The 22,363-nt window shown below is 44.7% G+C and overlaps 1 protein-coding gene and 1 long non-coding RNA gene across 2 annotated transcripts; one reads left to right on the top strand and one right to left on the bottom strand.

The window, feature by feature from the left end:
• Positions 1-6,219: 6,219 nt before the first annotated feature.
• LOC123159285 (probable cyclic nucleotide-gated ion channel 20, chloroplastic) lies at positions 6,220-18,625 on the top strand. Its single transcript, XM_044577116.1, has 15 exons — positions 6,220-6,441; positions 6,577-6,662; positions 6,926-6,991; positions 8,505-8,510; positions 8,608-9,033; positions 9,546-9,707; positions 10,457-10,552; positions 11,923-12,060; positions 13,603-13,851; positions 14,259-14,659; positions 14,751-14,958; positions 16,172-16,412; positions 16,519-16,672; positions 16,785-16,882; positions 18,174-18,625. Exons 5-15 carry the CDS (start codon positions 8,629-8,631, stop codon positions 18,287-18,289), a joined length of 2,268 nt encoding a protein of 755 aa, XP_044433051.1. The 5' UTR covers positions 6,220-6,441; positions 6,577-6,662; positions 6,926-6,991; positions 8,505-8,510; positions 8,608-8,628; the 3' UTR covers positions 18,290-18,625.
• Positions 18,626-19,842: 1,217 nt separating this feature from the next.
• On the bottom strand, positions 19,843-21,610 carry LOC123159793 (uncharacterized). Its single transcript, XR_006479871.1, has 2 exons — positions 21,216-21,610; positions 19,843-21,037 (listed from the first exon to the last, which is right to left on the bottom strand). It is a non-coding gene; the product is annotated as an uncharacterized lncRNA (long non-coding RNA).
• Between the last annotated feature and the right edge of the window lie 753 nt (positions 21,611-22,363).

Here is a 22,363-nt window from a genome sequence, read left to right as displayed (position 1 = left end):
CTTAACGGCTATCTTAAGGAAGAACTGTATATGATGCAGCCGGAAGGTTTTGTCGATCCTGAGAATGCTAACAAGGTATGCAAGCTCCAGCGATCCATTTATGGGCTGGTGCAAGCATCTCAGAGTTGGAACATTCGCTTTGATGAGATGATCAAAGCGTTTGGGTTTATGCAGACTTATGGAGAAGCCTGCGTTTACAAGAAAGTGAGTGGGAGCTCTGTAGCATTTCTCATATTATATGTAGATGCCATACTTTTGATGGGAAATGATATAGAACTTTTGGACAGCATTAAGGCCTACTTGAATAAGTGTTTTTTAATGAAGGACCTTGGAGAAGCTGCTTACATATTAGGCATCAAGATCTATAGGGATAGATTGAGACGCCTCATAGGTCTTTCACAAAGCACATACCTTGATAAGATGTCGAAGAAGTTCAATATGGATCAGTCCAAGAAGGGGTTCTTGCCTGTGTTGCAAGGTGTGAAATTGAGCTCGGCTCAATGCCCGACCACGGCAGAAGATAGAGAAAAGATGAGTGTCATCCCCTATGCCTCGGCTATAGGGTCTATTATGTATGCCATGCTGTGTATCAGACCTGATGTAAACCTTGCTGTAAGTTTGGTAGGAAGGTACCAAAGTAATCCCGGCATGGAACACTGGACAGCGGTCAAGAATATCCTGAAGTATCTGAAAAGGACTAAGGACATGTTTCTCATTTATGGAGGTGACGAAGAGCTCGTCGTAAAGGGTTACGTCGATGCTAGCTTCGACACAGATCTGGATGACTCTAAGTCACAAACCGGATACATGTATATTTTAAATGGTGGGGCAGTAAGCTGGTGCAGTTGCAAGCAAAGCGTCGTGACGAGATCTACATGTAAAGCGGAGTACATGGCAGCCTCGGAGGCAGCGCATGAAGCAATCTGGATGAAGGAGTTCATCATCGACCTAGGAGTCATACCCAATGCGTCGGGGCCGATCACTCTCTTCTGTGACATCACTGGAGCTATTGCCCTTGCCAAGGAGCCCAGATTTCACAAGAAGACCAGGCACATCAAGCGTTGCTTCAACTCCATTCGTGAAAATGTTCAAGATGAAGACATAGATATTTGCAAAGTACATACGGATCTGAATGTCGCAGATCCGTTGACTAAACCTCTTCCGCGAGCAAAGCATGATCAACACCAAAACTCTATGGGTGTTCGATTCATCACAATGTAACTAGATTATCAACTCTAGTGCAAGTGGGAGACTGTTGGAAATATTCCCTAGAGGCAATAATAAAATGATTATTATATTTCCTTGTTCATGATGATTGTCTATTATTCATGCTATAATTGTGTTATCCGGAAATCGTAATATATATGTGAATACATAGACTACAACATGTCCCTAGTGAGCCTCTAGTTGACTAGCTCGTTGATCAACAGATAGTCATGGTTTCCTGACTATGGACATTGGATGTCATTGATAACGGGATCACATCATTACGAGAATGATGTGATGGAAAAGACCCAATCCTAAGCATATCACAAGATCATGTAGTTCGTTTGCTAGAGCTTTTCCAATGTCAAGTATCATTTCCTTAGACCATGAGATCGTGTAACTCCCGGATACCGTAGGAGTTCTTTGGGTGTATCAAACGTCACAACGTAACTGGGTGACTATAAAGGTATACTACGGGTATCCCCGAAAGTATCTGTTGGGTTGACACGGATTGAGACTGGGATTTGTCGCTCCGTATGACGGAGAGGTATCTCTTGGCCCACTCGATAATGCATCATCATAATGATCTCAATGTGACCAAGTGGTTGGTCACGGGATCATGCATTACGGTACGAGTAAAGTGACTTGTCGTAACGAGATTGAACGAGGTATTGGGATACCGACGATTGAATCTCGGGCAAGTAACGTACCGATTGACAAAGGGAATTGTATACGGGATTACTTGAATCCTCGACATCGTGGTTCATCCGATGAGATCATCGTGGAACATGTGGGAGCCAACATGGGTATCCAGATCCCGCTGTTGGTTATTGCCCGGAGAGCTGTCTTGGTCATGTCTACGTGATTCCCGAACCCGTAGGGTCTACACACTTAAGGTTCGGTGACGCTAGGGTTATAGAGATATTAGTATGCGGTAACCCGAAAGTTGTTCGGAGTCCCGGGTGAGATCCCGGACGTCACGAAGAGTTCCGAAATGGTCCGGAGATGAAGAATTGTATATAGGAAGTCTAGTTTCGGCCACCGGGAAAGTTTCGGGGGTCACCGGTATTGTACCGGGACCACCGGAAGGGTCCCGGGGTCCACCGGGCGGGGCCATCTATCCCGGAGGGCCACGTGGGCTGAAGAGGGAAAGAAACCAGCCCCTGGTGGGCTGGTGCGCCCCCCCTTGGGCTTCCCCTGCGCCTAGGGTTGGAAACCCTAGGGGTGGGGGGCGCCCCACTTGACTTGGGGGGCAAGTCCCCCCCCCCAGGCCGTCGCCCCCCTTGGAGATGGGATCTCTAGAGGCCGGCGCACCCCCTAGGCCCCCTATATAAAGAGGGGGGAGGGAGGGCAGCCGCACCCTAGTCCCTGGCGCCTCCCCCCCTCCCGTACCACCTCTCCCTCTCGCTGAGCTTGGCGAAGCCCTGCCGAGATCGCCGCTGCTTCCACCACCACGCCGTTGTGCTGCTGAATATCCATCAACCTCTCATTTCCCCTTGCTGGATCAAGAAGGAGGAGACGTCTTCCCCAACCGTACGTGTGTTGAACGCGGAGGTGCTGTCCGTTCAGCACTAGGATCTTCGGTGATTTGGATCACGACGAGTACGACTCCCTCAACCCCGTTCTCTTGAACGCTTTCGCTCGCGATCTACAAGGGTATGTAGATGCACTCCTCTCTCTCGTTGCTAGATGACTCCATAGATTGATCTTGGTGAAGCGTAGAATTTTTTTATTTTCTGCAACGTTCACCAACAGAGCGGACGGCCTCGGGACGGCGATGGACCGCGTGCCACGGCACTACGGTCCAAAGAGGCGACGCAGCGGTGACGCGGGTCGGTGCAGCCGGGAGAAGAACCACGAGGCGACGGCGCTGCGACCCGACGGGGCGACACAGCGACAGCCCGTTGCTTGATCGGTAGATGCGATCATGCGAAGCTCTACGCAGACGACTGATCAGACCAAAGCGCGGCGAGCAAGATCGAGAAGACGGACAGGCGACGAGGTGTGTCACACGGTTGACAGAGCAGGAGCACCAGACTGGAACACGGGTCGGCCGGCAGGCTGATCTGTGCACACGTGCTGTGCAAAGAAGCTGGTCCATGTATATATGTGCATGCAAGGAGCAACTCCAACGCAAGTCACGGATGCACGGTCGAGCAGCCACCTGCACGAAACCAGTGCACGCGTTCATTCAGCTAGCCATGCCGGCGCGTGAGAGACCAGCCATGCCCAGCGCCAGAGCAGGCGAGCCACGCGACGCGGGACCACCGGCCAGCATAGGACTGCGCGAGCGACCGCTGCATGAGCGCACTGACTCGGTGATCCACCATGAGCCTGGCGCGGTGCGGCGAGCGATCCGATCTGGTTGGAGGCGTGAGTTGGTGGAGTCTCGTGCGATGACGACGACGACGGACCGGCATGACAACGAAGACCACGCGGACGAGCGGCCCGCAGCGACGCATGAAGGCGTTTCTTGGACGACACATCCAGCCTTGCCGCGCGGTTGTTGACGAAGAGGCCGGTGTAGTCGATGTTGAAGTCGGAGTAGAGGCGCGGGGGTCGACGACGGCGGCGGGCGACGCAAACCGATCATAGATCGGAAAACCAAAAAGAAACGTCGATCAACCGATCGGCGCGAAAGAAAAACCTCAATCAACAGATCGAGAAAAAGACTCTCTAGGGCAGCCGGTCAACACGACCGGCGGACGAACCCTAGGTACGGGCGGTGCGGCCCCCGACGACGGTCATGGAGGCCGACCGCCCCAGGGGCGGCGCGCGGGTGCGGAAGCGGCAGCGACTAGGGTTTAGAACTCGAAAACTGATACCATGTTAGAAGGAAGAGAGAGAGGGATTGGTGGAATAGTTTGATGTATTGCTTGAGCCTCGTGGGCATATATATAGGAGTACAATGATATATTTGGAGTACAAGACAAGTCAGAACAAATTCTAGTCTATCTCGTCTTTCCTAATAATCACGATACTCAACACTTTTAAACCGGAGTCTTTAGGCTCCATCCATCACTAAGAAGAAAAAGCTTGCACAATTAAGTGCGAAAAAACTAGACTAAAACTAATAATACTATCATCGCCACCGAGGGAACAAACGTCCGATCACACACATGGCCGAGAGAAGCACGGCCGAGGTAACACACGACATCATCATCGTCAGCACTCCTTCTCGAACAAACGACTCTGACTTTATGTTAGCACAATCATTGGCAACGCTCTCACAATAGCGTACACATGAAGCCACAACAGGTTCAACCAAATAGTCGGCTACTCTGCCAGCATAGTAATAGTCGGCTACACTGCCAGCATAGTAATAGTCGGCTACACTGCTAGCAAAGCTGCTCTAAAAATTAAGGACGGGCTATGAAGGAGAACTATGCAGGACTGGCGCCATAGAAGAAGATCAAGTCAAACCACCCATCACATGTCATTGTTACCATAGTGACCCCGTTGTGCAACACTGAAGAGCTAACTATCGCAACGTGGTACGACCTTGATCTTGCGAATCCACATGGCAGTTGTCAGACAAGCCGCCGACAACCACCACTTTGCCATGCAAAAAACATGAAAAACCACACCAACCATTGGCCTCGCCAGTAAGTCCACCTTTAAGATGAATTCTCTGGGGGGTGCCCGACACTGAGGGTTGCCATCATCCGATTTGGGCATACCCAGACTTAGGGTTTCCCCCGAAGCATTACGCGAGGGAATTCGAGGACGACATCTCGACGTCTTCAGCAAGGAAGCGACAGCCGCAAGTGCCATTGTTGTTGGCTCTGGATACAGCCGAAGTCTGTCTTTCACCATAAGCCAAAGGCGGGCTATGAAGGCGAACTATGCAGGGCTAATGCCACAGAAGATCACCAAGTCAGACGACATCCATCGCCCATCATTGTCACCATAGTGACCCCGTTTGCACAGATGACTCCATCGTAACAAACAGACCATGGCGATACCACGGACATGCCAAGAGCGAACTACGTAGACCTGGCGTGACCTTGACCTCGCGGATCCATATAGTTGTTGTCAGACGAGCCACCAATGGCCACCACGTTGGCACGCGAACAACATGATAAACCACCACCAACCATCGTTCTCGCCAGCCAAGCCCGTCATCAAGATGAATTCCCCGAGGGGTGCGCGACACCGAGAGTCGTCATCATATGATCCTGGTAGACCCAGACCTAGGGTTTCCCCTGGAGCATTCCGTCAGGGGATACGAGGACGGCATCTTGACGCTTTCAACAAGAGAGTGACACCTACATGTGTCACCATTGTTGGCTTTGGCCACAACCGAAACCTGGTTTACCCGTCGGTCTCCTGCTCCCTCCCCCAAATGAACCTCACTCCTCCACCATCGCTAACTGGACCAACATGGAAGTAGGTCACCCAAACCCATTGGTTTTGAGGCCTACCACCACCAAATTTCCACCACCAAATTTGAGCCTTAGATTCAGGGTTGTGAGGTCCCGCACCTCATGGCGAGAGAGATTGGGGCGAGTTGGAGCTACCTCACGGAGGATGGGGTAGGCCACACTGCCACCTCCCTATACCATCAAGAGTCATATATCCACCGCCGAAGGAGGGCCGCCACACCTGACTCACCATGCCGCACCGTGGGACTCCGCGCGCTGAGATGCAACACCACTAGGGGAGGAGGGCGCAAACACAAGGCCTACACGGGCTGATGATGTTTGATGAAAAGATCGGTAGTTTTTCAGGAAAAAAAACAATTTCTACATTGTGGTCGATCACGATATTGGCATAGGTCGCGCTCACATCCAACGCCGCTCGATGTGGATCCGACGGCGCGGCCCAGAAACGACGCGCGCGAAATTTCGCGCTATACACGCACCCACGAAACCTTACGCGCTGTGGCGCTAGCTCGGTTGGGTCCATCAGTCAGCGAACGGTGCGGGGTGGCTTTCTCTTCCTACCAGTTGGCTCTCTCTAGAGCGACGATTCAAAATTTCGGGAACTGCGCCGGGGAGTGAGAGGAGGGAGAGGGAGAGGTGCGCCCGGCGCCGTCCCCGTCCCCCCCCCCCCCCCCCACCCCACCCCACCCCCAAATCCACTCCCCTCCACCTCCGCGCCCTCACCACGCCGCCGTATCTTCGCCGGCCGGCCTGCTGCTGCTCCCCTCACGCGAGACGCCGCGCAGTCGTGGAGGGAGGCGCGACTCCGCCGCTGTCGGCTCACGGGAAGGAATCCGTCGGAAATCCGCAGGTAATCGCTGTCTCTCGGCACGCGTCTACGGGTTAGCGCCATGCGCGAGCTCGCGCAGGGGAACGACGCGTCGGCGACCTCTAATTTCTGGGGATTTTGTTCTCACACGGTCACTGCATACTGCTCTGCACGCAGCCGGATCTGGAGGTGACAAGTACGGGGGCGGGGGCGGGGGCGAGGAGCGGCAGATCTCTAATCCACGCCGGAATTTTCTGCATCAGGTTAGCGCCCCAGCTCGTCCTTCTACCTCTTATGTTCCCCGTCGTCAGCACAGACCACGCCGACTCTGATTTCGTTTTCGCATCCGGACTGTCGTGTCTCTCTCTCTCTCTCTCTCTCTCTCTCTCTCTCTCAGGTTAGTGCAACACATCCTGCACCGGAATCGTGATTCCTGTTCATTTCTCAGTTATTTCTCATTTGACAAGGGAAATGGGCGGAGGCGGATCACTGACTCGACCACATGTTTTTTCGGTGATTTTTTCAGGTTGGACAGGTGTGGATTTACAAGCTACCCTCTCGTGGGCGTCAGGTGTTTGCTGATTCGCTTCAGGTTCGGTGGATGTGTTTCCCTCGTGCTTCTACACGTCTTTGCTTGTGTGATGACGATGTACTTTCAGTTGCAACCTAGATTTATGCTAGTTATAAATTAGATTACATAGGATGTGTCTTATCTCATGGTTCTCTTGCGATAGATGATATGTTTGGTGGCTGCATAATTTCAGCTGCAACTTAGATGTATGCTGGTCATAGTTTAGATTACATAGCATATGTCTTATCTCCTGGTTTTGTTGCGACGGGATGATATATTTGGTTGCAACCTCGATGTATGCTAGTCATAGTTTAGGTTACATAGGATGTTTTTTTTTTTTGCTTAGTATGTGTATGCGAGGTGTACTTTTTCTATGCTATGTTGCAAGCAGGTTACATGCTTTTTGTGTTTTGCACCCTATGCAGTAATCTTTTTGTTAGTAGATGTAGATGCAGGGGGAATGCAGCATCAGTTTTCCTGTTGTTTTTAGCACCCAGGTATAGTCCTTTGGTCTCATGGCAGGAATTTTGTGGGATGGGGTGGGGATATACTAGGGGTTGGTTGATGGGGGATGTACTAGGATGGGGACGCGCTTCTCTACATCCATGCATGTACATGTGTTCATCCATGCAGATGTAGATGCACGTGTTATCCATGGGGTTTTCTAGCATCGGCGATTTCGTCCAAGTGGAGGAACAGGAGGGGGACGGGAAAGGGGTGGGTGCATCGGCAATTTTTTCTTAATGTGTAAAATGTAGCTGCGCTTGCGGCAATTTTTTCTTAATGTGTAAAATGTAGCTGCGCTTGCGGCAATTTTTTCTTAATGTGTAAAATGTAGCTGCGCTTGCTGATTTTGTTTGTGGTACGATCTTGTTTGGACGTCAGAAGCGGGGTTACATTCATGTACTGGATGTAGATGTTTTAAGGTGGTAGGATATTATCGTGAACTTTTACGGTACGAGCTTGTACACACGCCATAATAGCATGCTTTTAATCCTGGATGTAGATGTTTCAAGGTTGAAATTCGTTCTGATTTTGTTTGTGGTACGAGCTTGTTTGGATATTAGAAGCGGGATTACATTAATATATTGGGTGGGTGCCATCGACGTTTCAGTTTTTATGCCTGTCGTTCTTATGGGGTATGTACAGAGCTGTAAGAGTATGACAATATCTTTGATATAGGATCAACAACACACATTATTTTGACACCTTTTGCAGAGAAGCTTTAGAAAACTTCACTTGCTCTAATTGATTATTGACTCGCTGAAATAGAGCAAACAAACCTACTAAAAACATGTTATTTGTAGTAAGTCTTAAATTGGAAGATGATGCATTTCATAGTTAAGGATACTCTTTGTGGGGTTATACCAGAGCATGGTTTACCTGTCTTCAGCCAAGAGGGTGCATATTATGCTTGTGGGCCTGCATCAGAGCTTGGTTTTATCCTAGCCTTTGATCTTTTATTTGCCCTTTCTGTATGACTTGGAAGTTGGAACTCAGTAAAAAAGATGGCTGTGTGCATCAAACAATGCAGAGGCCGGTGGGTTGCCCTCCTTTAAAAAAAACTGATCATGGTTTAGTTGTTTACTGCCACACGAATCCCAAGTTCTCTAATACAGCAAATGTTATACCTGCAGGCTACAAAAAAAAGAAGAAAGATGTCTAATAATCAGAAGTATGGTGTCCGTTTGCTCCAAAGAACCTTGGATCTGCAGAGATTTCCTATGGGAAGTGCACCATTGTGTATACCTGTCAATACTGGTCCTCCTATTGTTCATAGACCTACTCAAGTTGCTTTTGTGGGAACCCCATCAGGAATAAGTGACGTGCCAAATAAGGTAACATCACCTTTCCCAGGAAAGCAGGTGAGGAAGGCAAATGCAGTCATGCCTGAAGAGACTGCATCAAGTGTCTATTCTGATGGTAGGCATGCTCCAAAGAATGAACACTTGAGGATTTCTGGACCTTTGGGGCAGTGTGATGAATCTGATTGCAATGATTGCCCTCCTGCCTCTAAGAACAAAATGCATTTCCATAGAAGTTCAGCTCCTTTCGGTAATGAGGTGATATTTTCAATCTTGATCAGTAATATTTCTATCTGCTTGGACATTCCTTTACCTTGTATCCTTGATGATCTGGATAGGGATAAGCGGGAGCTCCTTTTGTTTTTAGATGAGATTAGGGCATCTAGCCTCAGTTGACTTGTTTGTATTCTATAAACTTTCTGCTGAAGGAAACTTACAATGACAGAACGTATATGTATACACTTGCAGCACACAAATTTCCTTTGAGTTCATTAGCTATAGGTGGTGTATTTTTAGTTTTTAAGTACACAAACCTGTGAACCATAAATAATTGGAGGTAAATATTTTGTAAACCTGACATCTTCTTCATATTCATGGGGAATGGGCTATATATTTGTTGCAATTATTTCTTCCTTAAAATTTGTCCATGCAGTTTTGTATCTTCAATTTATTTATGACTATGGCTTTAACATGTATATACTATATAGTAAAATGGTTATGTACTCCTGGTTGTATGTACTCCCACTCACCATATTTTTGTGTATGGCCAGGGTGGTGGGTGGAAGAAGAAGATTGGGTCTTCCCTTCCAAACATTCCAATTATAAACCCACATGCTAAGGCTGTTCGTCGATGGAACCAGTTTTTTGTGATATCATGCTTGATTGCCATTTTCATTGATCCTCTGTTTTTCTTCCTAGCTTCCATGGACAAGGTAAGTTTACATCCTTTTTCTCCAAGCTCGGAGCTCTGTTAACATCTGCAGTAGATCTAGGGCATCCACATTGTTTAGAGGCCACTTAGCCTCTAAGTTGGGTCCCAAAAGATGGCCTCTTAAGTTTTTACGGGAATTTGCTGCAATTTTTAGATGATATTTTCCTCAAAGATGGATCCCATATTTGACTTAAATAAAACGAAAGCTAAACCATATCCTACTGGCAGGTGGGCACTTGTAACCATTTTTGTAGTTCATGGATGGCTGGAAAACAGCCTCCATGCTTGGAAGTGACTAGCAAATTTTGCATGGTGTCCATGTTTTGAGCGTTTGGCAGCACCTAGGCAGTCTTTCCTCAGAGGCTGCATTTTCACAACATGCGATGTCATGGCATCCATTTGTATTTGCTTCTATGATCATGTGACCAATGCAATTTGGGCTTGTGAGCTAGTGCCAGACCTACAACCAAAAGAGTTCATGTCAACTTTACAAATTCTTGAAGTGCTCGATATATGAACAATGCAGTTTTAGATCTTTTTGTCTATTTGACAGCCTGAAGCTTATTCCCCTTTTGTCTCTTCTCACTGTAAGACATAAAGTTACATCATCTTATTTGATGGGCCCTGTATTTATTGGATCTCTGGTCAAATTACTGTGTGTACATCAAGATTGGTACTTTCTGAATTCTGAACAATATAGCCTTGACCGAAATTACCTATAAGTGTGCATGTTTATTTTTTACGGTGCAGGATAACAAATGCATAATGTTCAGTCGGCATTCGACAGCATTAACTGTGGCAAGAAGTGTGACAGATGCAGTTTATCTTCTTCACTTGCTTCTTCAGGTGAATACTGTCACATAATTCGTTCTATTTGTAATCTTCCTTGCCTATGAAATGACTATCCAACTCTCCTGCATTTTAAGAAAAAAAGGGTTTTCATAAATAGGTGGCAACCAATGGAAATAGTCACCTTTTGTAAGTTTGAAATGTCTGTTGAGTGTTCCATAGGCTTTTTTATTATTATGAATTATAAGTATTGCCACTTATAAAAACGAAAACTCCCACTGACAGATTGAACCAGCTTCAGAGCAGTATTTTGGTTTTAAAATCTGGTACAATATGGTGAAAATCTCAAATCTGGTTCAACCTGTCATTTGTATGAAATGCATGGTCAAATGCAGGATCCACATTGGAATTTACTCTTCACTCATTAGCTACTATTAAATTTTGCATATTTTTAAAGTTATTCTTGTAAGTATAACTTTGGAATTCCCTTCTATTATGCTTGATATGAACTTACTTTCCTTGAGACAACACGACAATTCCCTTCTACTATGTAACCAGAATTCTCGCGAGGGGTCATCCTTTTCTGTAAACTGTTCATATTTGCAGAGTTTGTTTAAAGTTGCTTCACTTCCTTGTAAATTGTGTCTGCAAAGTTACAATCAGTGCATCATGACATAAAGGTTCTTCCATGTTTAGCGACTATTTAGTTTGTTGCAACACTTGTCGCAAAATTTGTAGAGAAAAAATGTTAGCGAGTCAAACATTGATTGAATGAAAGTTGGCTAGCTTGAGTGTGATCAAGGCAAAACAGCCTGTTATTATACCAGCGAAACATGGCCTCAGAAAAGAGGCGGTTCTCCTCTCTGTTATCTCGATATATTTCGATGTAGACAAAAGTCAAAAACAGAGAAGTTTGATGGACATGCTTAAGCAAATGTCCAGTTGGGGTTTGCTCTATCTCTTTTCAGTTCTAAAGCAATTCTTTCATTAGCATCTGCTGCTTCTTTTTTGCCTTTCTGTTGTTTGTTCGGTAGTAGCTGTAGCTTTAGTCTGCAGCATACACACTCATTCCGTTTGAGCTTGCTTTGACTCAAGAGGTGCCATTCATCATGGTGATTTGCATTTATGTTGCTTAATGCTTACGGGTGAAGCTTCAATAATATTTTACACGGGATTAATTTACCAAATTTGTGCTACAAAAACCTAAAATGCACCTGTCAACTCAATCTTTATTTGTGTATAACTAGCAACCTTTGATACTTAATTCTGTTATTCCCATTTAGAAGGAGGGGTCAGGGCCCATCCTGGATTTCTAAGCTATGCTTTGTCATAGCAAATTTCTTTTTTTCAGAACTTTGAGTATTTTTTGTTCGTTCTAAGGACTCAAGAATAGGGATCAACATGCATGAGATGTTTTTTTTTTGCAGTTTAGGATGGCCTATGTGGATCCGGAGTCAAGAATAGTGGGGACAGGAGACTTAGTTGATGAGCCTAAGAAAATTTCTATGCACTATCTTCGTGGTGCTTTCATAGTCGACTTATCTGTTATGCTTCCACTTACTCAGGTACTATGTGTTTTGTTTGCTTGAATATAAGTTGCTTATATTAGAAGTGAGTAAGTTGCCTTTTTTAAATTATGTGACCAATGCTTAATTTTGCTTACAAAAATCACTGTCCATGTTTTCCTCGGAAACACTTGTTTCTTCAAGTTCTTAACATTCTTTGTTTCTAATGGAGGGCCAGTAACTTAGTATTAGGGTAAGAGCCTCAGTTTGTAGTCTAATAAGAGTCTGGTACAATCCTAAGCACTATAACCCTATAAATAACAACGAGAATGCACATTAGAGTTGTTAGTATGTTGTTCCGTATGATCTGTGGTCGTTAAGAGTTTATGTGGCTTGATGCGGGAGGTTCAGGGCATGGTAGATAGGCCCTGTAATGAGGGGGGGGGGGGGGGGGGGTTGCTGGTGATATTGAAATCAGTATGAACGCTGGTGTTTGCGGTAATAGGCTTGGAGGTGCCAGTGGTGGTAAGCTCAATGGTGATCATGGTGGCTATGGAGAGGTCTTTGTGGTGGTCCTGGAGATGAAACTATTAGAGAGGTCTAGGAGGGTGATTGAACTTGCGAGAGGTAGCCATGCAATAGAGGTGGAGACCAGACTAGTGGTTGTGTTGGTAAGAGTTGGAGCATTGTATTCTGATAGAGGCTAGGGTGGAGGTGGTGATCATAGTGGGTACAGTGGTCTGTCATGAATTCGTGATATTGGTATGTGAGTATACAGTATAGCAATCTCCTATTTTACTAAAGTCATTGGCAGCTGAAGCAAGCCTCGAGTGGAGGCCTTGGTGGTATTGGCTGTGCCTTTGATTGTTGGTTAGGTGACTTCAGTCAAGGAAGAGTCTTATCTGCAAAAAAAAAGGAAGAGTCTTAGTGAGTCTATTGCAATATGTTTGAAGATGGGCATGATTGCATCAGGCCCATATTGAGGGGAGTGTTGGATTGTTAAGAGTATGTAATAGAGTCAGTTGCAATCCTTAACACTATATATAAAGGGAATGTAGTCTCGGGGGACAAAACATCCTTTCAGCTATTCATGCTGTATTTCAATTTTCCTCTTACAATTTCCTCGGAAGCTCTTTCAGTCATTAGCTGTTCATGCTAGTCTCAACAACCATATTCTAGTTCTAGAGCCTGTTTTTCATAAGTAAATAAGAATATTCTGCTGGTTGGCGTCGCAAAGTATTCAGAGGCTTCTACACTACAATCTGAGAGTTTGAGGAACTCGTATACAATTAGCATTGCAGATATAACTCAGTTTTTCTAACGTTGTTGTGTTAGATATTGTACTAGTTGTGTGTTTGGTCTGTTATACAGTGACTGCTTTGCTTATTTCCCTACACTTCTACATGAACATGCACTGTGAACATGTGTTGCCTTTGGCTCATTGGAACAGAGTAAGATCTACTCCAACAAGCTGGTTCATACATACGTGTTTCCATAACTGGTCTGGTTGGAGTTACAAAAAGCCACAATATTTTACAATGTCATAAATTAATATGTCATTGGGAATATGTTACCAACATTTGACACTTGTTTCTCCCTCAGGTGATGATATGTCTAGTTATCCCTAAGTCCATTGGGGTATCTGGTGCAAACTATGCGAAGAATCTGTTACGTGCCACAATTCCTGTTCAGTATGCCCTACGCATCTTCAAATTTGTGCAATTACTTGGTGGGCAATCTGCTAATGGATTCATTTTTGAATCAGCATGGGCTAATTTTGTGATCAATCTTTTGGTATTTGTTTTGGCTGGGCATGTGGTTGGTTCACTTTGGTACCTCTTTGGGCTACAGGTCAGTCTCTTATCACATAACATGTCATTTTTTTCATGTGTGCTTCAAATCCAACATACAAAGTGCATCCTTATTTTTGAAGACGCAGATTACCCAACTGTAATAAAATAAAATGGTGCAGGGTGTGGTGTTCAAGGTATACTAACGAAAGTTTTTGTTGTAGTATAAAAAAGAGAGCCATGATCTTTTACTGTTCATATGCACTTAGACTGTCAACTCATATTTGATCTGATATCAGGGATACCTTTGAATTTCTGTACTCGATTATGTTCTTCAATTTAGGGGTTTATTTCTTCACTATGGAAAGTGTTGCAATCCAATTGCTTCTTTAGTTTTTTATCATTAGTAGTTTGATTCCCCAATCCTCTTAAGTATTGATAGCATGTCTCCTTCCACATTTTATGCAGAGTGTTAATCAATGTCTATGGAATTCTTGTTCTGCGCTTAATATAACATCATGTGCTCAGTTTATAGACTGTGGGTATGGCATTGGTGGGCAGGACAGAGTAAAGAGGCAGCCATGGTTAAACGACTCGATGTCGCGAACCTGTTTTGATACTGCAAATGGTTTTTTCAAATATGGAATCTATGAACAATCTGTGTTGCTAACCACAGAACTTGCTGTTAACCGCTATGTATATTCGTTATTTTGGGGGTTCCAGCAAATAAGTACTTTGGCGGGTAATCTGGTCCCAACCTATAATGTATGGGAAGTTCTATTCACAAAGGGTATCATTGCCTTGGGGCTATTGCTTTTTGCGTTACTTATCGGTAACATGCAGATTTTTCTGCAATCACTTGGAAAAAGGTAAGTCGTTGTACAACTACTTTATCCTTCTTATGGACTGGTTTTGTTGCCAACTGGAAAATAATTCATAGGACTATTTTATTACTCACAGGAGACTGGAAATGCAACTGAGGAGGCATGATGTTGAACAATGGATGAGCCACAGGCAACTCCCAGAAGATTTGAGAAGGAGGGTTAGACATGCAGAAAGGTTTAGTTGGGTGGCTATGCGAGGTGTGAACGAAGAAGAGCTTTTGAGCAGCTTACCAGAAGATATTCAGATAGATATACGCCACCACTTTCATAGATTTCTTAACAAGGTTTGACATAATCATTTTTTACAACCACTTGACTTCCTCCCGGATCTATAGTCAAATGAACTTTTCTCTGGAAAAATGACTCTTGCTTATCATATATAAATGGGAATTTTTTTTGGACAAGGTGGTGGAAGCTCCCGCTCTAATTCAGTTTGAGTAGCAGTATGACAGGATATGACATCTTTTGAAAGCACCTTTTGCATTGATGTTCCTGCCGCTCCACTAGCCTCGGGTCTTTTTTTCCTTTGTCTACCAGCAGACCTTTCTAGCTTTTGAGGATCATTTCACACCCAGGGTCAAATTTTGGCCATTGAGTCTTGTCACCCATTGGAGTAACTCCAAACTGATAATCTACTGAATTGTAATCGTCTACAAAGTTCTCAATGTTAAGTTGTCTAACTTTTCCAAATAGAGCTATAGCATGAGTGCATGGTTTTCCAGAAAGCTGCCAATGTCCACACCACAATTTGTACCAACCACAACCCTCCAATTCTTCCCTTTTGTTATTCCTGAAATCTCAGCTGACATTGCACCACTCTTCTGGATTTCGTAGTGCAGCCCTGGGCTCTTCATGTTCAACTCATATAACACACTTGGCAGGATAAGCCCTTCCATTCTATTGGCTATCTCTTGCCTTGTGTGAATCTTCTCCATGATCTTCTTCCTTATCTTATCCATCTGATCAACAACCGGAAGGTCTTTGTAATCTTTAATCCAACTGTTGAAGCATTATGATATGTTGTTATCCACATAATTAGTCTTGCGCACACTTTGGAGAATCTTCTCCATAATTGCCTTAGGACTAGCTATTGCAATTTTCGCCATTAGTGTATCATACCTATGTTCTGTACATGCCCATGCGCAAGGCCACATATACTTCAGCACATCACCCCTAAATATGTTTCTGGAATTAGCTATGAGATGCCTGAAACACCCACGGTGTTTTTTTTTTCCGAGTAATACGGGTGCGTGTTTGTCTGCCTGAGCCTGGTTCGTGTTGAGTTGTTTTGGCACAAGGGCAAAATCCGAAATCAGAAAATAGTTAACCGATTAGAAAAAGAGAAGTAGCAACGAGAGTAATAGAAACAAACAGAATGGTAGATGGCTATAATGTTGCGATCTTTTGATGGTATATATCTAATGATAGGTTCTTTTGATTGTACAAAACCAAATTTCCCTATATTAATCGTGAGAACCATGCGCTGTTTATTTGTAGATTCAGTTATTCGCTTTGAAGGATTCTGGACTTTACGAGGCTGTCTGTGACAAGTTGAAGCATAAGTTATATGTTAGGGGAAGTGACATTCTTTCTCAGGATCAGCTTGTTGAAAAAATCATCTTTGTAGTGCGCGGTAGAGTCGAAAGCATCAATGTAGATGGAAGCAAATCTCCATTACATGAAGGAGCTGTGTGTGGGGAAGAGCTGCTTACGTGGTGGTTGGAGCAGCAAGCTTCAGGTTTGCAGATATTTACCTTAGTTTATTGCTTTGTATTTGTTTTTTTTAGTTCGACGAATCTTTTGTTATATTCTTCTCTATATTACATCATCCAAACTTCTATCAGATGGGGAGAGGATGAAGGTGCACTGGAAGGCAATACGTACCATCAGATGCGTAACAAATGTAGAAGCTTTTGTGCTGCAGTCCACTGATTTGGAAAAAGTGACTCTAGAGTTCTCAACACTATTGCAAAATCCTAGTGTTATTGCAGCAATCAGGTATCGTCATTAAGTTTCTGATTGGCTGAAGTATGTACACATGAAGTTTTCAGTTGATGAATGCAAGGCCCCATCTTAGTTTGTCCACTGATGCTTGGATCATGTTGAACAGGTACGAATCACTGTCCTGGAGGACCGCTGCGGCAATCCATATCCAGGACACGTGGAGGCACCATCAAAGGCGAAAGAAGGCAGCTGCACTGTTGCAAGGTTAGTGATACTAGATTCAGCATAATTTAATGTCATTGGTGGCTATTTGGATATGCTAGAGCTTGAGCCACTGGGAACCAAATCACCATACTATTTTAGGAAACAGTGTAACAGCACAAGTCATGGCTTTAACTAGTTTGTCGGGCATGACCATATACTAATGGAGGTAAGATTCGAAAGGAGGACTGGCATGCTCCTTACTGGTTGGTATCATGTATCTTCAGAACCCAGAGGAGCGTTCTGTGCTTTCTACTTAAGAGTTGTAGAACATTGCAACTCCAATGCTAAATTGCTGATATCGTTTCTGTTATGCACTGGATTCCTGTTACGAGGATTCCCTACCTGTTACATGCTCTCTTTGCATGGATGTTGAAGTTCTCGTTGTCACGGGAAACTTGCACACTGTTTGTTGGTTTGTCAAGGGGCAAATGTTTCATGGAGGGTTGATGAATGATGATTAAACGAGAATTTCCTTCTTAAAACTCCACCAGACGAACTGAAAGTTCTATAGTTTGTTGGATATTGAGAAGCCTTGAACCGAATATGTAAGTAGCAGCCATAAATGTATTTGTGGTGTGCTTCCCTCACATTTGAATGGCTTTTCTTACAACCGAATATCATTTGGACAAATGCCTTGTTCTCCTCTTGTTGCTGTGTCTGAACTTTAGTTGACAGAAGTCATGCTTTGACTAGCTGCATTTGCTTATTCACAGTTGTCCCTTGTGAGAATCATGTGCGGAAACTTTCTGTCCCTTATATGAGAATCATGTGCGGAATGTTCTGTATATGTACAGTTCTTTCTTTCTGTTGGAATGTGCATGCACATTTCTAATTATAACCCTGCAGGATTCATTTAGGAGGCTTTTTGTCACAACTTTCCTCTTAGGTCTTTTGATACTCCCTCCATCCCAAAATAAGTGTCTGAGCCTTAGTGCAATTTTGTACTAAGCTTAGTACAAAGTTAAGACACTTTTTGGGACGGAGGGAGTATGCCATTAAACATTTGTACTTGACTCACAAAAAGTCTCAGTAACTTTACGTGATGCTGAATATTTTTCAGGTGATCTGTAGCATGTCCATATGCAGTGTATTCGTTTACATGTACTTATCTCGCATTGCCTTACCTCATATTTATTGACTTTGGTATATTTTATTTCATTGGCCTTTCTTTGTAGGCTCTGCCATGCTATCTGATTTCTTAACTTGATTTTCTGTTCTTATTTTTGGTCCAGGAATGTAGCTCCAACTAATTGTCCCCTGACCACACCATCATTTTCATTTGACATACCAGATGTTGAAGATCTTTTTGCTTCCCCATCTCTCCTTACAGAGGTTTTGCTGCTATGCTGGGAAGTTTCACAAGGAAAAGAGAATCAAATGTATCTGCAATCCAAGATCCACATGTAAATTTCCAGGGGCCCTGTCAGCACAATCTCGTGGTGCCAGGAATGCTGCTGCTTAAAACGTTGTAGTGACCTACAATACTCGTTGAGCTGCTTTTGCTGAAAATACTTTTTTTCAAAGAAGTGATGTGAGTGAACTAACATGAGTGTTTTGCCAACTGTGTTGAGAAAATTCTTCCACGTTGTATATCAGCATTTGATGTCCCTGAATAGTGTTTGACCTTTTGGCTTTGACAGGAGTAACGTTGTTAGATGTGTGCAAACTGTTGACAGATGATGTTGTTGGCTCTCGTGGACAAGGATCGTCGTAACTCTTTTGATATGGAATGCTCTCTTTTTCTGACATTTGTTTGGTGCCTATTTCTTTGGTGTTCGCCTGCTTTTTGGTTGCGACGGTGGTATATGCTCTGTTAACTCTGTTGGGAGTTAGAACCAGTAGATAACGTCCACTCTACAAGGAGAGCCTAGATATGCCATTTGTCTTCTGGTTAATAGTGAATGGGTGGATTTTCACTCTACAAGGAGAGGCTAGATATGTCATTTGTCTTTTGGTTAATAGTGAATGGGTGGATTATGGAGGGAGTGCGGCTTTCGTTTGGAAATTGCAGGTTTCAATATGTAAAGGAAACCACGAAGCCCCAAATCTTTCAAACATATTGCAAAGACACGTATGGATTTTAGAACAGCCTAGGTAGATCTTGCAGAATATATCTATGACCGCAGGGACAGAATTGTAGCTGGCAATTCTAGAGCAGGGATTGATGGCTTTCCTGGTGAAAACCATGATGCTGCTGAGCACCCTCTTGATCGTCAACAGTTGAAAATGTGAAGAGTGAAGTCTGTTTTAAACCACTAAGGCCCTGCATGTCAGTGAGAGGAGGCAGGCAGCGGACCCGCATGTCAGAGGAGCTACGCCATGCCTCCGTGGCTTTTGTGAATGCCAAGCCAGTGTCCTGCTATAAAACAAGCCCAGTGCCACCATTGCTGCGAGCACGAAAAGCTTTCTCCTCTCGGGGTTGGTTGGTTCTAGCGTAGCCTCTGTCCTCTCACCTTGCATAGCGCAGGTGTGCTCTCGCATGAAATGTATCTGAGTTCCCAAGGGCAAACACCAGTGTGCTCCCACTGACAGCGACAACACAAGTGTGCTTTTTGTGACGGAGCACAACCAAACCATAAGGCCTCATTTGGTTGTAAAGTGAAAATATTCCGGGGTAGTAATCCCACGAGGGGGACTTTCCATGGTCATAGGAAATCCTCTCCTGCCACCGGGGGAGATCCCCACGTGAGTTTGGAGGGGAGGGAATCACGTCAGGGAAGTGCCAACTTTCTTAGAAAAGAAATGTAGTATTCAAAAACCATGAAAACTAATTCCTTTTTTTTTCTCACAGAATCATCACAGCAGTACCGAAGTAAGTAAATTTCTAATTTGCATGCAAAATTCAGAAATGACAGAACAATGGAGAATAATTCTATAATTTCAAGGATAAACCAGGAAATATGAAACACACATAATCAGTAAAAAACACTTCAGTCCACATCACACACGCGGACCATAAATAACACAACACCGAGGATAAATTCTGGTGTGCTAATCATTGTTTAACATTTTTTTAGACAAAAGGCATTAGCCGAGCCCGAGATGGGGCTCAAGCCTAGCCCGACTTTGAATTAACAAAGCCATCAACTGGCAGAATACAAGCAAACGCCCTCATGCAAAAGAAAGAACAACACGGCGGTAAGATACATAAAGATGGACAACACCAAACTACTCCTCACACGCTATGGAAACTGAAGATAATCAAAAGAGAACGAAGCCGAAGACACCGAGGACCGTCTCCAAGAATGCTGCACCAAGAACAATATCACACTGGCTCGGAGGAGAGAGGGGTCGACACCAGCAGGGCATATGCTGTAACCATGCACCTACAGGCCCCGGCACGGCACATCCGGTACACCATCTTCGAAGAAGGCCACTACCTCCTTGCCCGGATCGAAGGCGACGCACCGTCGCAAGATGAGATGGATGCCGCCAGAAGATGGCCACATAGAGAAGGTCAGCGCACCCCCAATGAGACCCGGAGGCTCTCCTTGAGCAGAACATCGCCGCTGCACACATCCAACACCGGAGGGGGAAGTTTCACATTAGGACAAGAGGGCCACACCGTCGCCGCCGCCCACCAGCCACATGCGCAAGCACCACAAGGCTCACAAAGTGGAGCCTTCAAGAACACATCAGAGTTAGGGCTAATTATATATGTGAGCCCTAACTTTGTGAGCCTTGTGGTGCTTGCGCATTATACCCGAGAAAAGAACACATCAGATGTTGCACATTATTCAGTTTCGTCATCAGTCGAAAATTAAGACTCCAGGAATGCAGGCTTGCATAAAACAAATAGACACAAGAAAGTATATAGGGGTACACAAACACACAATCTTGATATTGTACAGAAACGGGTAGTAGGATTCAGACATAGTGTGAATGTGATAAAGTATGTAATGGGTGAAGAAACAGAACCATCTTGTAGAGTTTATTTTGTCTGGTGGTTTATCTTGAACGAGAAAGTATAAATCCTAGAAGAAAATATATAAATATTAGCAATGAGAAATTGATCCATCAGAGCAAAAAGATGCTTACTCTAGTTTCAGTTTATCCACTGTAAAGAATGCACTGTTGCATCATCATCAGTCTAATGGAGGAGGGTCTAGTGTGTCTGCCTGCTTCTAGCATACAAGTTTACACGATGATGAGCACCTGCTAGATGTATTTCAGAACGAGAGGTAAAAATACTGATGCCAGCTATGCTCTACAACAAGTGCGGAGCAACTACACAAGAAAAATACAAGCTCCTATGGAATTGGTGGTTCAAAATCAGGGACGGTGAAGGCATGATTTGAAGGAAAATGTATTGGGGGGGGGGGGGGGAGCTAACCCTTGATCAGATGAGATGAATACAGCGAAACCGTCATGGTCGCCATCGCCAGAGGGGATCGGAGCATGGAGGTGGAGGGGAGATCTGGGGAAGGAGAACGGTGACGGCCACGGTCCATCGCCGTCGCTGGAGGGGTGGAGCTTGGATCCTTGGCACCGGAGGGAGGGAGTCGTGGGCGTCGCTTCTGTCACCGCCGGGGGAGCTCGGATGTGGTCGGGGGCGCTGGATCTTGGTCTACGCCGCTGCGTTCGCTCGTCTCGCTCAAGCCGTGGGTTTCCTCTCCGAGCTCTAGGGTCGTGGGTTTCCTCCCCGTGGAAAGGGCGTGGGTCGGGCAGGGTTACCCCGAGAACGATGCGATCCAAATGACCAACTCAATTTTCTTGGACCAACTCGGCCCGTGGTTCTCCAGCCCGGGGGAAACAGCGGGGATCCTCCCGGGAAACCCTGCAACCAAATGAGGCCTAAAAGGGGAAACAAAGAAGGTGTCCTCCCACCGACAGCACAGTTGTGCTTCATGCATGGTGAGCACATCGACACAAGAAATGAAAAATGAAAGATGTGCTTCTGCGAGAAACACACATATACTTTCATGGGCGACACTGTCGTATTCCTTGCGGTGCAACACATCCAACCACGAAAGGAAAAAAAATTCATGAAATTCAAAAAATGTTTGCCTATTTGAAAAATGTTCATAAATTTAGAAAATGTTCGTGGATTCAAAAACTATTCTAGGATCTGAGAAAAATGCCATCAAATTGAAACATGTTCACAAATTAAATAAATGTATGAATTTGAAAATAATAATAATAACAAAGAAAACCAGAGCATAAAAATTAAAATGAAAATAAAACCAAACATAAGGTTCTGGAACCTTCAAAACCATGCTACTCCATACACTTCTGCTACCACGCTAATGGGTCGGCACTGAAGGGAGATCATTGTTAGTGAAACTGATCGCTGTAATTGGTTTTGAGAAGGTTCTAAGGCGGGTACAAACCGGTTTTACACCCTTCCATGCGGGTATTTCCCTTATTTTTCTGTGTTTCTTCAGGGTTATCTCTGATTTTTTCTTTTTCCCTTTTCCCCTTATCATTTTTAAAATGCATGTCTACCTTTTCAATACATGTTGTATATTTTTTGTATACATG

Source organism: Triticum aestivum, chromosome 7B, assembly GCF_018294505.1.
Source record: "Triticum aestivum cultivar Chinese Spring chromosome 7B, IWGSC CS RefSeq v2.1, whole genome shotgun sequence".
NCBI classification, from domain to species: domain Eukaryota; kingdom Viridiplantae; phylum Streptophyta; class Magnoliopsida; order Poales; family Poaceae; genus Triticum; species Triticum aestivum.
This window is presented reverse-complemented; position numbering and strand designations above follow the sequence as displayed.